General features: G+C 41.2%; 1 protein-coding gene across 1 annotated transcript; it reads left to right on the plus strand.

Annotated features, from left to right (window-relative positions):
* Positions 1-12,204: 12,204 nt before the first annotated feature.
* Positions 12,205-12,540, plus strand: LOC141619620 (putative mitochondrial protein AtMg00860). The gene has a single exon (XM_074436641.1). It carries the CDS (start codon positions 12,205-12,207, stop codon positions 12,538-12,540), a length of 336 nt encoding a protein of 111 aa, XP_074292742.1.
* Positions 12,541-17,117: the final 4,577 nt, after the last annotated feature.

The following is a 17,117-nucleotide window of genomic DNA, read 5'->3' on the forward strand; positions in this document are numbered from 1 at the left end:
GGTTGCCATACCGAACAATCAAACCCGAAGTCTGTGGAGAGGCTCGTACCAAACAAGAGTAAGGCCGATTCCTAGTCCATTTCCTCAAGTAGTGAAAGTCCTTGATACAAACAAGAGTAAGCATCATGGTATGGATGACGTCAATCGCTATCCATCCTTAGGCCCAAATAAGAATTAGGACCGTTTAGACGGGACGAATGGTCGAATTGGTTGGGTTGGGCCTAGGAAGGCCGAGTGAAACGATCTAGGAAGACCGAGTTATGAAAACCGACAATTGTCTTGTACAAACTATTCCCTAACCTTGTTCAAGTTTCACCCTTTTGGCTACACGTAAGTGTATTATCCCCAGCGGAGTCGCCAAACTGTGGACAGCGGGCCGCCCACGGGGGCGTTGGTGAACACGAAACAAGCGTTTGCATTTTGTATGGAGTCGCCACCAATTTTTATGGGAAATTGGAACCGTTCGAATACCTCGTGTCATGTCAAGACACAAAGTAGTGACATGAACACTAAGCAATCGTTACCCTTAGCATTCTATGTCTAGAATGACTCTCGTAGATTCCAATGAACACGGGTGCTCACGGAGATCTGGAGTAAGGGGTGAGGGTACGTATTAGGAAGCTCTTTTGATCGAACACCTAATCCCGCCCGCCTCGATAGCGGCCTCTACTAATGATTAGGGAAGTTATTCGTACTCGATATACCGTCGGCTATATGCATGCAATGCAACATCCAATAAATTAATCCTAGCATGTGAGAATTTAACTAAGTCGGTAAACACGTTAGTTTAGCATACAATTGGGTCGAAATAGGAATTTAATGCTCATTTACATGTGAAAACACACAAACGGTAAAAGAAATACAATAATTATGAAATTACAATAATGAAAATTACATTAATTACATCGGATTAGGCGATTTATTTCGAAAATACCTTTAAAACGGATAATTTGAGAAAACGAATAAAAGAATAAAATTACGAATAGATCAGAAGGTGATAATACGAGTAATAGTTAGTTAATGCGTAAACTAATTAAACTAGGTCAAGGCAGAAACGGAGTTCGTGACGAACTCGGCCAGAACAAAGCAAAGCAGTAGTGCGTCCTTTGAATAGGCGCAGACAGACGCCGCGTCTTTCCTTGGCTCGGTTAAATTCGTGAAGCCGTAATTGCAAGCCGTTAATGTTAATTGGTGATTTGAAGGATTGATTTATATATTTACTCGGATGAAAGTGATTAATATGTTAATTTACATGTGAATGGGTCGTGAAAACAGTAAAACATGAATAAGACGGAATTAAATGAATTTATTACAAGAGGAAATAATTACAGAAGTGAAAAATATTAATGAGTCCTCTATTGAAATCAATAAATTAGGTTAGATATGACGGATTAATGACGACAACAGATGAAAACTATATCAAAGACGAATTCCAGAAACTCAATATGAACAAATTGAATCTCTACAACCCGGAATTGAATTTAATGACGAAAACCCGCAAACATTGGATTATTAGGGATTTAAGTCGGATTTAATGAATTAAACATGTGAATCACGGTGATTATAATACATGTGGAATTATTATGACATTAAGACGAAGAATTAACAGACGAATAAGCAAAAGAAAGGGTTTTGAATACGAATTACAGAGGACAAACGAAGAAGAAAGGAAGCGAGAATCTGCGGCCCTCACGAAGAGGCGCAAAGAAGAATCGCTCCTTCAAGAGGCGCAGCGATTGCTTGCGTCCTTTCTCGACGGTTATTTACTGGAAATCCGCAAAAACAGGTTTTAACAAAGGGTTTTAGAAATCGATTTTAACGGTATTTTCGACGTAAACCTTACAATTGATGATACGAAAAGTAAAATACAATAAATAAATAAGGATTATACACCCTCAGACTTACATGTTGACGAAACGAGAAGGACTAAGATATCGATTAGTGATGCTCGACGCGAATGCAAAGAAAGTGCCCTCGTAAGAGGAAAACGATTGATTAATTAAATTGATTAAATGTAGTTGGTCAAATTGGTCGGTCATGCAACGGAGAGGCTGGTACCCGGAAAGATCCGAGCTTACGTGGTCGAAAGTTCAAGCACGTAGGCGCCAGTAAGTAAGAACAAAGTCTAGAATGCATAGGGAGAAGAGAAGGGCGGACACTCGCGTGAGAAATATGAGGAGCGAAGGCTCCTATTTATACTAATCACGCGACGGAATTATTGAAAGACTAGGATACGGAAGGAAAGATCCGGAAATAACCGACTTAGGTTAAAACACGGAAACTTGGACAAAAAGAAAGCCCTGGGAAAAGGCGCAAAGAAAGGGTGCGCGTCCCTTGGAAGAGGCGCAAAGACTTGCGCGTCCTTTCCCGGGTAGGTTCCTCTGCGCGTAGAAAACGCGTTTGACAGCCTGTCGTATTTTAGGCATAACTTTTTCTACAAGACTCGGATTAAGGTGATTTTGGTGGCGTTGGAAAGCTAAGAAAAAGATCTAGAACTTTCTGTGAAATAGGCCTGACCCAAAAAACTCGTTATGAGCTCGTAAAACGGGCCTAAAGGTCGGGTTGTCATTTTAGCTAAATGAAATGCACATTTTGTAATGTAAACGTTAAGTTTAGCCTAAATAAGTGACATGAGACTCAAAATGAGATATAATCTCAACATTTTATGACATCCTAACCTTAGGTAGACAAGCACATTGTTTTGACTCGGGATTTGACGGGTATCAGAAAATGGAGACGGTTTTAGGCCCGGACTCCGAATGTACTCTAATTACTGTCAAAACGACCGTATCGGCACGTAGATGACAACTAAGAGGTAGACATTAATATTTGAGCAATCACCTGACGATAATCTTACGAATTGTCACAAATCGTTCCGCGTACCAAACATGCGGCCCAATCATCACCGGGTGGTTTGCGGGAGGTGTAGAAATTAGGTATCTACATTAGGTTAGATAGATGATTGCGAAACGGGATAGGAAACAAGTTAGAAAACGAGTTAGAAACAACGTTGATTGATTTGAAAATATACCTTGCAAACGCGCATTCTACACGGCCTAAAGGGGTCAAATTAGGTCATGTTTGCTAATTAATTTAACTCATCGAGTGTTAATAAGAAGGTGCTAACCACGCACTCTTATACTAGCGAGAAATTATGTGAAAGAGAGAGATGTATTCAATTAAGTTACAGAATTGTTAATCGGTTTTTAAAGCTACGTCGATGTACCCTAAAGTGTCTAATTAGGTTATTAAACTGAAATAATGTCATCTAAACGAGTTATATGTTAACAATCAGAGGTCATACTAACATGTAAATGGTCCAGGGGTAGGTCGAATCACACGAAACAAGAGAGGGGTCAAAAGCGAAGAGCGAAGTTAGAATTCGTTTTATTAATGCCCTACCTTGAACACGAGGATATGTAAATGAGACGGGGGTGTACGACCGACTGATGTAGCGGTTTCTTTCTCATCTCAAGTCAACGCGGGTGTTCATGGTGGTACTTTAACTCATACTCGGGCTAAACTAGTTTCATAGTTAATAATAACAATCGATAAACAAGAACGATAAACAAACAAAAACGAACTATAAAAAACAAACATAAAAAAACGAAATAAAAGGGAGAAAGAGGAGGATTTGATGCACCCTCAAGCTACATGTATCGTTGACACCGTCTTGGGTCGTAATCGATCGTAGATTTTATCTCGAGAGGCCGTCGTCGACGAAGAAACAAAGCAAACAACACGTTTTTTGCAAATCTGGACAGCAACTTTCAAACAGCGATTTCTCTCTCGTTTCACGGTGAAAATTCGATTTAAAAGATGTTTTGAAAACTAGAAAGAGAGGAGAACAGAGATCTTAAAACAATCCCTGCTCGTTTTGAGTTATTGGGCACGAAAAACGAGCACAAACAGAACTGGACAGACAGGAAAAACCGCGAAAACAGAGTGTATAACACTCTGTTTTTCGAGGGAATTCGTGTACTCTCAAGGGCAATTTGGCTCGTAAATCTTTGTCTAATGTGTAGATGGATGTCGTATGGTTAATTTGGAACAAGAAACTCGAATTTCGATGGAGGTTTGAAGGGAGAACGAATGGTTTCAAAGAGGACACACAAACTGATTCTCTGTTTGTATGTCGGTTTTGTCTAGGGTTTTTGGGAGGCAATTAGGGTTTGTTTCTGGAGTTTAAAGCTTGTAAGTGAAGGTAGTATGTATGGAGAACTTAGAGGAATGAATGTATGGTGAAGGGGTGGTATTTATAAGGAGTTAAAGTAGGGTTTTAGAGGGGAGAGGCAGACGGGCTTATTTGCGCATAGCTGCTGTCCAGCAGCTTTTGTGAGGGTTTGAGAGGCTTTGTGAGGGGTTTTCTTGGTGGTTAATCTAGGGAAGTATAGGTAGGATACTAGGGTATGGTTTAGGGTTAATGGGCACGGGTTTTGCAGGTGTTTGGAGCGGGTTTTGGACTCGGGTTTGAGCTGAACGAAAACAGGGGGCTGTTTGTGTCGTGGGTAGTGTGGAGTACGGGATGGTGGTGATGGGTTGCGGGTTTGGACCAAGTTTGGAGCAAAACAAATGGGCTATGTTGAACACGGGTTGGGAAGGAGTTGGGCTATGTTGGGGGGCTTGGGACGAGATTTGGGATGTGGATAAGGGGGTTCGAACTGGAGTTGGATGGGTAGAAGCCTAGGTTGGTTAGTGTACTCGAGATTCGTGCCAACTCGTAAAGAAAACGGGCTCAAAAACCGAGCTATAATCGAGCTTTAAAACGCGTGTTTAAAACGAGCTTTCGATTTTCTAATTCGATTTTTCAAATCAATTAACACATTAAAATAAATGATTTTTCAAATCAAATACACTCATAAAATGATTTTTCAAATCAATTATCTATTTTATTTTCAATAAAATAAACTTGAGAAAATAAATTCAAAATAAAGTAAAATGAATTCACCTTAAAAAAGCTTTAATTTAAATATCATTTAAATTGATAAAATATTTCATCGACGACGCCCATTCTACATCGTAAAACGAGCCCAAATAATGACAATGACAACTAAAGAATACATGTGTCCTATCATCATCGGGTGTTTGTCGGGTTCTCTATAAATTCCAATATCGACGGATACGGGTATCTACATCATGGTATAGTGACATTCTGTAGATGGGACACAGTTGTGAGAAGTTGTTACAGTAATTTTGATCTTGTTTTAAGATGAGGCATCGGTAGTCATAGTCATGGGAAGTGATTCGTAGAACATGTGTGGTAATGATCTGATATATGCAGGTGGTTCATAATCCTTTGTTGAGACAGTGAGTGTAGGGTGTTGAATAATAAGTGTCGTGTTAAGTTATGTATGAGTCTTGCGGTAATGAAAGAAAGGAACTTGAGGATCTAGTGCGAGTGTACGTAACAAGTGTGGATCGTGAGTTATGCTTTTGGCGATAAGCGTTTTATATAGTTTATATAGAGAGGTGTGTCATGTTGCGGTAATAGGGAACAAGTGAAGTTTTGGGTTAAGCTAAGGATTTTGTGGTATAGGTTAGGTGGTGTGACGAGTGAAGTGAAGTATCAGAGTTGTTTAAGTAAGAGAGCCTTGGATATGTGCATGGCGAGTGTTTAGATTATAGGTGGTTATCTTTGATATGCGGTGGTGATGAGGATAATTAAAAGATATATCTAGGATTTAGTATTAGCGAGTTACGAGGACGTAACATTTATCTTAAGAGGAGTAGGATGCAATAAAAGAGATTTTAATGGGTGTGCATATGGTAATATATTTGGAAGTTTGAGTCTTGATGTCGAATAAAAGGTTGATTCATGTTGTGGTTAATTTTGTTAAAGGTCATGACCGTGCTTATAGTAGTTCGATGTTTAGGAGTGTGAGAATATTTCACCAGTGTTGACAGTTGGATGATGATGTTTATGAGTGTTATTAAACTTCGAGGACGAAGTTCCTTTTAAGGGTGGTAGAATGTAACATTCCGTTTGATGTCTATGAGTGTCTTGATTTTGGATTTGATAGTGGATGATACTATGGACTAGCAACGTTAGAGGATGGTAGTTGGTTATGTATGGAGTTGGTGTCGTGAGAGATATATATGTGGTGGATACGATATCGTGAGTCATGTTAAGGAAGTAAACATAGTTGCTGGAGTGGGTGTTAAGAGTTCATGTTTTATGTTTGGTCGAGTTCTTGAGTTCTTAGTTATGTTGTTGTGTCTTGGTCGAGTTAGCATGGTTGTTTCATGTATGGGTTGAACATCGGGGACGAAGTTCTTTTTAAGGAGGGAAGACTGTAATACTCCGTACTTATAAGTCTCTGGGTACTCTATCGAGTAGGCCTTACTCTGTCGAGTAAGGGTGAGTTGCGTTTTAAAATAGTTTCTGACCTGTTGGGTACTCGATCGAGTAACTATGATACTCGATCGAGTAAGGGGGCACTCGATCGAGTACCTTAGCTACTCGATCGAGTAGCCGGTTTAAGGGGAGTTATTTCTCGGGTTTTGTTAATTATGCAATTAAGGTATATAATACTTCCGTCATCATTCTTAAACACTTTTCAAAACCTAAATTACTGTCAAGAGAGAAAGCAAAGTACGTTCATCACTTTAATCGCATTGTTAGCAAATCCCGGAGTTTGGAAGGTCGGATGTCACCTTTCGTTATACCGTTGAGATCCTTGCGTCGAGGGTAAGATCTATGTACCGTTTTTATAGTTTTTCCTTAAAGTTGGTTAAACCCTAATATGGGGATTTCGGGATTTTTGTGTAGATTGTGATTTGGTAGTGTCTATGTGTTTGTATGATAGGAGGAGGTTTTGTAGAAGAGGCTTTTTGATACAGCTGTTGATACCGTCTGACTGTTGTGCTTTCCAGGTAGGATTTCCTACTCAGTATTAGACCCATAATGAGATGATTGTTGATGTGTTGAGATTGATTGTTTAATATCGTAATTGTATTGTGACGGCTGTGATTGTGATTGTTTGTCTCTGGTTCTCGAGATGCGTTCTCGGCTGAGTGGGGTCACTTGCGGGAGTGGCTTCACGCCCTAGTTTCGCCCTTCGTGGAACCCGCCACGGAAGGGGATGTGCACATTAATGGACAGGGTTATCGCTCGGATGATGAGCGGGGCTTAGGTGGGAACGGCTGCGGTCCCATTGTGGTCGGCTGGTCCAAAGGGCCATCCCGGTGATTGAGATTGATGGGACTGGTGTGATTATGTGTGTGTGACGGTGTAAGCTGTCTGTTTATCGTATTGTTGATATATATAAGTTGTGTGATTAGTATTGACCCCGGTTGTTGTTTTGTAAAACCTACGGTGATCCATTCGGCGATGGTGAGCAGTAATTGAGCAGGTGAGCAGTAATTGAGCAGGTTTGAGTTGAGTACTGGGATAGCTGGGATGTGCCACTGTCTGATGATAGAAGTCTTCCGCTGTAGCTTTACTAGTTTTATAACATTTCAGTTAACTCAGTAGACAGTTGGTTTTGAGAATATGTATCGTATTTTGGTATTTGGTTTCAGTTGTAACCTTTCACTAAACTTATATTATTTAAAGTTGTTTCGTTATTGTCTTATGAATATCATGCCTCGGGTAACCGAGATGGTGGCATCCTTATAACTAAGTGGTCCTGGTAAGGCACTTGGAGTATGGGGATGTTACACGTTGAACCCACCATCAATCGACTACACAATAAAATAGCCAGAGTTATCAGCTCATTAAGGCGATTACGGACCAAAACAAATATAATGTAATTCAGTTCACTTTGTGGCGTTCAATGTTGTCGGTACAATCCACATGAAAAACAAAATATTATATTAAAACGATGAAGTTATAAATAGTATATGAAAAAGATAATGTATCAAATCCATAATCAACTACTACAACTCAGGAACACGTTTAATTCCCATGGAAATAACGTGCCCTTCATGCTTATCAAAATTCGACGATTTAGTGAGAGGGTCTGCGATGTTATCATCCGAAGCTATCTTGTCAATCACTATCTCTTCTTGCTCCACGTAATCACGGATCAGGTGAGCTTTCCGATGTACATTTCTAGATTTGTTGCTAGACTTAGGCTCCTTAGCCTAGAAGATGGCACCTCTATTGTCACAATAGATGGTGATCGGGTCATTCGAACTAGGAACTATCGTAAGTCCTTGTAATAATTGACGCATCCATATTCCTTCCTTTGCTGCCTCCGAAGCGGCATAGTACTCGGATTCAGTAGTAGAATCTGCTACAACACTCTGTTTGGAACTCTTCTAGCTGACCGCAGCACCATTAAGAGTGAAGACGAACCCGGACTCAGATTTTGAATCATCTCGATCCGTTTGGAAGCTAGCATCTGCGTAACCGATTGCGCATAGCTTAGTATCGCCTCCACAAGTCAATACCCTATCCTTAGTCCTCCGTAGGTACTTAAGGATGTTTTTAACAGCAATCCAGTGTGTTTCACCTGGATTCTTTTGGAACCGACTTGTCATACTGCAGCAGGAGCCACAGACCAGGACACCCCACAAATGCAAGCAGGCCAAAACAACACCACACCCATTCCAGGAAGCAACCAAACTGGGCTAAGTTTAGAGGCTAATAGGTACGAGTACAAGCCCAACCACCAGCTGCCACCATGGCCAGCTGGTTGGTCACTAAACTAGGCTCGAGAAAAGTCCTAGGGGTCCAAGGAAAATCACAATGCAAGTCCTAGAAAACCAAGTGGGAAGAATCGACAAAAATGACAAACAACAAAAGCAAACTTTCCATTTCTGGCTAAACCATGAGGAAAAAGCACACAAAGAACTTTTGGCTTGTCTTCCCATATACCAGATACAACCTAGAGCCAATTTTAATGCCAAGGACTCAATCATTTCGTCCTCAAGTGCCTACATTCAACGAAAAAGCCAAAGAAATGCAAAGAAAGGACCACAACTTCACACACACTGCATTTCTCTTTTGTTTTCATTCCAATTTACAATTAAGAGCTTTTAAACCGTTGTAATATTGTACTTGGACTCTTACCAGCATGTGAGGAGGGATCCTGACCCTTGGATGTAGTTTTCTTTCAAGTTTGTAACCTAAAAAGGCCTATATAAGGACCTCAACTCGGTGTTGTAACACGGTGATTTATGAATGAAACCCGAGAATTCTCTCAAATTTAAACCTCTTAATCTTGTGCTTAGTCTGTAGATTAGAGTCGGGCTTGATAATAACTGTGCTTAGACTGTGGTTATTGATTAAGTACTGTTAGTAGAGTATAAACTTTCTGTCTTTGAGACTTTGTGGTTAGTTTAGCTTTCTTTTTGTTTCGATTGAGTCTTTTCTGTGTTAATCATGGAATCTCTTAACTCTAACACCCCAAATTGTTAGCTTAATTCCCTGTGAGAATTCTGTGGGTTTTATAGTTGATAATTATATCCAAATTTCCCTCCTTTCGATCAAATCCCGAACTGTCTCAATTACGGTCCTTGTGTCTGTCGATCGATTCATTGAGTCTTAAAAATACTTTGAGTCCTCTAAAAATCCTGGAAATTTACTCAGAGTTAGCTCTCATATCAAAGTAATTTACTGCCAAGTTTCATGATTTTAGGAGGTCAATTCATAATTTTATTAAATAGCACAAGTTTATTGCATTCTGAAAACTTGTCTTGTTTACTATTTGGTTTGTTTGTTGTTTTTGTCTAAACCCTTGGACATTACACTGCAAATTGGTATATCAGAGCAAGGTTTTAACACGATTCTATCTTGTGTTAGTCTTGGGAAGGAAAGTGAGTTCATTTTTACCCTAACTACAACAAAACTACAAAAAATAACCCATGAGTGAAGAGAGATTTCTTGGTATTGAGACCGGGGTGGATCGAGATAGCGGGAAGAATCAATGAACTGGTAAATATTGTCAACACTCTTGCGAAGGAGTTCCTAATAGGCCACCCTACAGAGGCGGGCGGGGGTAGAGGCTTTGTTGGAGCAGGAAGAGGACAACCACACCACCAGGAATATGGAGAAGACATGTCGATATCTTGATGAATCTATGGCAGAGGGCATCTACATGGAAAGAGACAAAGATATAAAGGTAGAAATTCCTGATTTCCATGGTAGTTTAAACCACAAGATTTGTTAGACTGGATTAGAACTGTTGAGAGAGTCTTTGAATTTAAGGGATATCTTGACAGAAAGCTTTCAAAGTTTCTATCCTTAAATTCAAAGGTTATGCCTCACTTTGGTATGAAACCCTGAAAAGCCGAGAAATGAGAGAAGGCAAGGAACCCATTAAATCTTGGCTAAAACTTAAAAAGAAATTGAAGGATAAGTTTATAGCTAAAGATTACACACAGGATATGTTTATCAAGTTAACCCAGCTGAAACAAGACCAACAATCTGTTGAGTCTTATCTTAGAAGCTTTGAACAACTTACCCCGCAATGTGAGATCACCAAAAGCCCGAATGTAAAATTGCTAGGTTTGTTGAGGGCTTAGATCCTAAGATTGCTATAAGAGTTAGAATGCAACAAGTCTGGTCCTTTGATGAGGCGATCAACCTTGCATTGAGGATTGAAAAGATGGGAAAAGCCAAGGTCACTGCTTCCAAACCCCTTACCAGATCCACTTTCAAACCTTTTTCTGGGGTTAGGATTGGAGAAACTCCAAAACTTGCAACTCAACCAACACCAGACAAGGGGAAGAGTCATGTGAATCCTAGAACCAACACACCTATGACTGATGGGAAAATTAAATGCTTCCAGTGCCAAGGGTATGGCCATTTTAGGAAGGACTGTCCTTCTAAGAGAACCTTGATAACAATGGAAGTAGAACAGTGGGAGAGGGAAGGTTTGGTTCAGTATGAGGAAGATGAGACCACGATAATGGAGGAAGTGGAGACGAAGAAGAACCAGAACAAGATGCGATTGTGGCCCCCCCCGATCACAGTCACAACTTAGTCTTGTGGAGGGTCATGCATTCCCAACACTCACCTCTCGGAAGGCGATCAAAGATCCCGATATTCAGAACCGGATGCACATCCGGGGAGGGTTTGTAACCTAATCATAGATGGGGGAAGTTGTACAAATGTGGCATCAAATGCCATGGTTAGTAAACTCAATCTGACAACTCAAGAGCACCCAAACCCTTACAAGTTGAGATGGTTGAACAAGGGAGCAGAAGTGAGGGTGGACAAACAATGCTTGGTTCCATTTTCTATTGGGAAGGTGTATAAAGATGAAGTCTTGTGTGATATTGTCCCAATGGATGCCTGCCACCTACTCACAGGAAGGCCATGGGAGTATGACAGGAATACCACTCACCATGGGAAAGATAACATCTATAGTTTCAAGCATGAAGGCAAGAAGGTCACCCTGACCCCATTACCACCCAACCAGAGAAACTATGGAGGTCCAAGTATGCCAGAGGAGGGCAATGGTGTGCTATTTCTTTCTGAAGCAGCCATGATCAAAGAAATAAAGCAAGAACAACTGTCAGGGTGTTACTATCCAAAGAAGTAAGCAAGGAAGGAACCCTGAGATGCCTGCCGGTTAGGCCATTAATTCGGAGGTATAAGGAAGTATTTCCAAGAGAGTCGCCTAGTGGGTTACCACCATTGAGGGGCATTGAGCACCACATTGACCTTGTTCCGGCTCGGTGCTTCCCAACGGACCGACTTATAGAAGTGATCCAGCTGCTACCAAAGAATTGCAAAGCCAAATTGAGGAACTTATGAGCAAAGGATTTGTCGGGGAATCACTCGATCCTTGTGCGATCCACTCTACTTGTTCCAAAGAAAGATGGAACATGGAGGATGTGTCTTGACAAAGCAGAGCCATTAACAACATCATTGTCAAGTACAGGTTCCCAATACCAAGGTTGGATGACATGTTAGATGAGCTCAGTGGTGCCATGATATTTTCTAAGATTGATCTCAGGCAAGGGTACCATCAAGTCAGGATAAGGGAAGGAGATGAGTGGAAGACTGCCTTCAAAACTAAGCATGGACTATATGAGTGGCTTGTGATGCCATTTGGTCTTTCTAATGCACCAAGCACCTTTATGAGACCCGATGACCGAGGTGCTAAGGCCATGTTTAGGCAAATTTGCGGTGGTCTACTTTGATGATATCCTGGTTTACAAGAAAAGAAAGAGAGCACTGAAACATCTTGAAACGTGTTCGGGATCCTCGGGGAGCAAAAGCTATTTGGCAAACTGGAAAAATGCACTTTTATGGTTGAAGAAGTGGCATTCCTAGGGTACATTGTCTCTGGGAGGGGAATTACGGTTGATCGGGACAAAGTTGCGGCCATTCAATCATGGCCAACTCCTAAAACAATCACTGAGGTGAGGGGGTTCCATGGATTGGCCTCCTTTTATAGGAGATTTATCAAGAACTTGATTCGATTGTTGCTCCAATTACGAGTGTATGAAGAAAGGAGAGTTCCACTGGGTGAGAGTGCTCAACAGTCCTTTGAGAGGATTAAGAAGTTGATGTGTGAGACTCCTATTCTGAAATTGCCAGACTTTGATCAACTCTTTGAAGTAGAGTGTGATGCCGTGGGGTAGGCATTGGTGCGATCTGATCCAAGCTCGAAACCTGTAGCTTACTTCAAAGAGAAATTGAATGGAGCTAAGTTAAAGTATTCTACCTATGACAAGGAATTTTATGCAATTATCGGGCGATCATGCATTGGAATCACTATTTGAAGCCAAAGCCATTTGTGTTACACTCTGATCATGAAGCTTTGAAATATATCAATGGTCAACACAAATTGAGTCACAGACATGCTAAGTGGGTGGAGTACTTGCAATCATTCACCTTTTCCAGCAAGTATAAAGAAGGAAAACAAAATGTAGTGGCAGATGCACTATCAAGGAGGCACTCCTTCACAACTATGGGAACCAGGGTCCTTGGTTTTGAGTTCATGAAAGAGATGTACAAGGAAGACCCCGACTTCTCGAGGAATGGATCACACAATTTGAAGGGCATAGGGTTCCAGGGAACAAATACTTGCTGCAAGATGGGTTTCTATTCCAAGGGAACAAGCTCTGTGTTCCAAGGGGTTCCTACGGGGACCTCCTAATCGGGGAAGTCCATTCGGGAGGTTTGGGAGGGCATTTTGGTGTTCGAAAAACACTTGGACATACTACGAGAACAGTTCCATTGGCCAAAAATGATGGGGGACGTCCAAAATGTTCTCAGGAGATGTTCGGTGTGTCAAATGGCTAAGAGTTCCTTCCAAACTGGTCCATATATCCCATTACCAGTACCAAGTAAGCCATGGGAGGATGTGAGCATGGATTTTATTGTTGCATTGCCAAGGACACAGAGAGGAAAGGATTCAATCATGGTTGTTGTTGACAGGTTCAGTAAGATGGCCCATTTTATAGCTTGCAAGAAAACAGAAGATGCTACCAGTGTTGCTGAGCTATACCTAAAAGAAATTGTGAGGCTTCATGGGGTTCCAAAGACAATTGTTTCAGATAGAGATACAAAGTTCATGAGTTACTTTTGGAAAACTCTATGGAAGCTACTCAAGACAAGATGTTGTTCAAGACTTCTCACCACCCCCAAACAGATGGCCAAACTGAGGTCACCAACAAAACCTTGGGTAGGATTCTGAGATGTCTTGTAAACAAGAGTCTAAAAGATTGGGACATCAAATTAGCAAATGCAGAATTTGCCTTCAATAGATCACCATCAACTGCTACTGGTCATAGTCCTTTTGAGGTTGTCTATGGGATTAATCCCCTAATGCCTGTAGACTTATCCTCAGTGCCAAGAAATGAGGTGAATCATGATGCTAAGGCCAGGGCAGAGCAGCTCCTGAAACTCCATGAAACTGTGAAAAGGGAAATTGAGAAGACCAATGAGAAATACATGAAACAGTCCAAGGTACATCAGAAAAGGAAAGAATTTGTTCCAGGGGATTTGGTCTGGGCTCACTTAAGAAAGGAGAGATTTCCAGCAAGGAGAAAGAACAAGTTAATGCCAAGAGCTGATGGCCCCTTTGAAATTATTGAGAGGATTGGTCCAAATGCCTACAAAGTGGATCTGCCAGGAGAGTATGAGGTGCATGGCACTTTTAATGTAGGTGACCTAAGTCCCTATTATGAGGATGCTTTGAGGGGAGGAGTCATCGGGCTTGAGGACAAGCCCTGTTCAACCAGGGAGGTTGCGGCGGGAGCCACGACCGGGACACCCCACAAATGCAAGCAGGCCAAAACAACACCACACCCATTCCAGGAAGCAACCAAACTGGGCTAAGTTTAGAGGCTAATAGGTACGAGTACAAGCCCAACCACCAGCTGCCACCATGGCCAGCTGGTTGGTCACTAAACTAGGCTCAGAAAAGTCCTAGGGGTCCAAGGGAAAATCACAATGCAAGTCCTAGAAAACCAAGTGGACAGAAATCAAAAAATGACAAACAACAAAAGCAAACTTTCCATTTCTGGCTAAACCATGAGGAAAAAGCACACAAAGAACTTTTGGCTTGTCTTCCCATATACCAGATACAACCTAGAGCCAATTTTAATGCCAAGGACTCAATCATTTCGTCCTCAAGTGCCTACATTCAACGAAAAGCCAGCAATGCGGCAAAAGGACCACAACTTTATCACTTTGTCACACCGTGCATTTCTCTTTTGTTTTCATTCCAATTTACAATTAAGAGCTTTTAAACCGTTGTAATATTGTACTTGGACTCTTACCAGCATGTGAGGAGGGATCCTGACCCTTGGATGTAGTTTTCTTTCAAGTTTGTAACCTAAAAAGGCCTATATAAGGACCTCAACTCGATCGTTGTTGTAACACAACTGATTTATGAATGAAACCCGAGAATTCTCTCAAATTTAAACCTCTTAATCTTGTGCTTAGTCTGTAGATTAGAGTCGGGCTTGATAATAACCTTTGTGCTTAGACTGTGGTTATTGATTAAGTACACTGTTAGTAGAGTATAAACTTTCTGTCTTTGAGACTGTGGTTAGTTTAGCTTTCTTGTTTGTTTCGATTGAGTCTTTTCTGTGTTAATCATGGAATCTCTTAACTCTAACACCCCAAATTGTTAGCTTAATTCCCTGTGAGAATTCTGTGGGTTTTATAGTTGATAATTATATCCAAATTTCCCTCCTTTCAGTCAAATCCCGAACTGTCTCAATTACATGTCCTTGTGTCTGTCGATCGATTCGATTGAGTCTTAAAAATACTTTGAGTCCTCTAAAAATCCTGGAAATTTACTCAGAGTTAGCTCTCATATCAAAGTAATTTACTGCCAAGTTTCATGATTTTAGGAGGTCAATTCATAATTTTATTAAATAGCACAAGTTTATTGCATTCCTGAAAACTTGTCTTGTTTCTGCTGGTTTGTTTGTTGTTTTTGTCTAAACCCTTGGACATTACACTGCACATACTCAATGCATATGCCACGTCTGGACGTGTGCATATCATGGCATACATGATTGATCCTATTGCAGATGCATAAGGAACACGACTCATGCGCTCAATCCCTTCAGGCGTCGTGGGTGACTGAAACTTGCTCAACTGCATCCTAGACGTCATTAGAAGGTTCCCCTTCTTGGAGTTGGTCATGCTGAACCTCTCAAGAATCTTATCCAAATAAGACTTCTGACTAAGTGATAACGTCCGTCGTGATCTATCTCGGTAGATACGGATTCCCCAAATGCGTTGTGCCTCACCCAGATCTTTCATCTGGAAATGGTTCTTCAACCATCCTTTAACCGAAGATAAGAGAGGAATGTCATTCCCAATCAAGAGTATGTCATCGACATACAATATCAAGAATACAATCTTGCTCCCACTCGACTTGATATATAAGCATGGTTCCTCGACCAATCGAGTGAAACCATACTCTTTTATCACCTGGTCGAAACGATGATTCCAACTCCGAGAAGCTTGCTTAAGTCCATAAATGGAACACTTAAGCTTGCATACTTTCTTAGGATGTTCAGGATCTATGAAACCTTCGGGTTTCACCATGTACAACTCTTCCTCCAAATAACCGTTTAAGAAGGCGGTTTTCACATCCATTTGCCAAATTTCATAGTCATGAAAAGCGGCAATCGCTAAGATTATCCGAATGGAACGTAGCACGACTACAGGTGCAAAAATTTCATCATAATGCAATCCATGCACTTGAGTGAAACCTTTTTCCACTAGTCGTGCCTTATAGGTATCTGTTTGCGCGTCTACAGAATGCTTTATTTTGTAAAGCCATTTGCACTGTAGAGGTTTTACCTTATTAGGTAAATCAACAAGATCCCATACGTCATTCTCATACATGGAGTCCATCTCGGATTGCATGGTTTCGAGCCATTGCTTTGAGTCGGAACAGGCCATAGCACCTTTATAGGTAGCGGGTTCATTACTCTCTAGGAGCAAAACGTCATTCTCCTCGACCATACCAATGTATCTGTCCGGAGGATTAGAGACTCTACCCGACCTCCTAGGTTCCTCAGGAATATTAACCGTATCATCAGTTGGAGGAACTACTTCCTCCATCTGTTCCTCGGTTGTTGGTTCTTGAATCTCCGACAGCTTGAAGGTTCTATTACTTGTCTTGTTCTCGAGAAAGTCTCTCTAAGAACGTCGCACTAGCCGCAACAAAAACTCGATGTTCGGTAGGCGAATAGAAGTAATGACCAAACGTTCCTTTTGGATAACCAATAAACTATGTCTTGACCGATCGCGGGCCGAGCTTATCCTCGTGTCTCCACTTGACATAAGCCTCGCATCCCCAAACCCGAATAAAGGACAAGTTAGGGACCGTTCCCTTCCACATTTCATATGGAGTCTTGTCGACAGCTTTAGTCGGACTTCGGTTAAGTATAAGAGCAGCTAACAAAAGAGCAAAACCCCATAATGAATCAGGTACTACCGTGTGACTCATCATGGATCAAACCATATCAAGTAAGGTTCGATTTCTCCGTTCGGACACACCATTTAATTGAGGTGTTCCAGGTGGAGTTAACTGCAAAACGATTCCACAGTCTTTAAGGTGTTGATCAAACTCATTTGAAAGATATTCGCCACCCCGATCTGAACGGAGTGCTTTAACCTTTCTACCCAGTTGGTTCTCAACCCTGTTCTGGTATTCCTTGAACTTCTCAAAGGACTCGCTTTTATG

Source organism: Silene latifolia, chromosome X (assembly GCF_048544455.1).
Source record: "Silene latifolia isolate original U9 population chromosome X, ASM4854445v1, whole genome shotgun sequence".
NCBI classification, from domain to species: Eukaryota; Viridiplantae; Streptophyta; class Magnoliopsida; order Caryophyllales; family Caryophyllaceae; genus Silene; species Silene latifolia.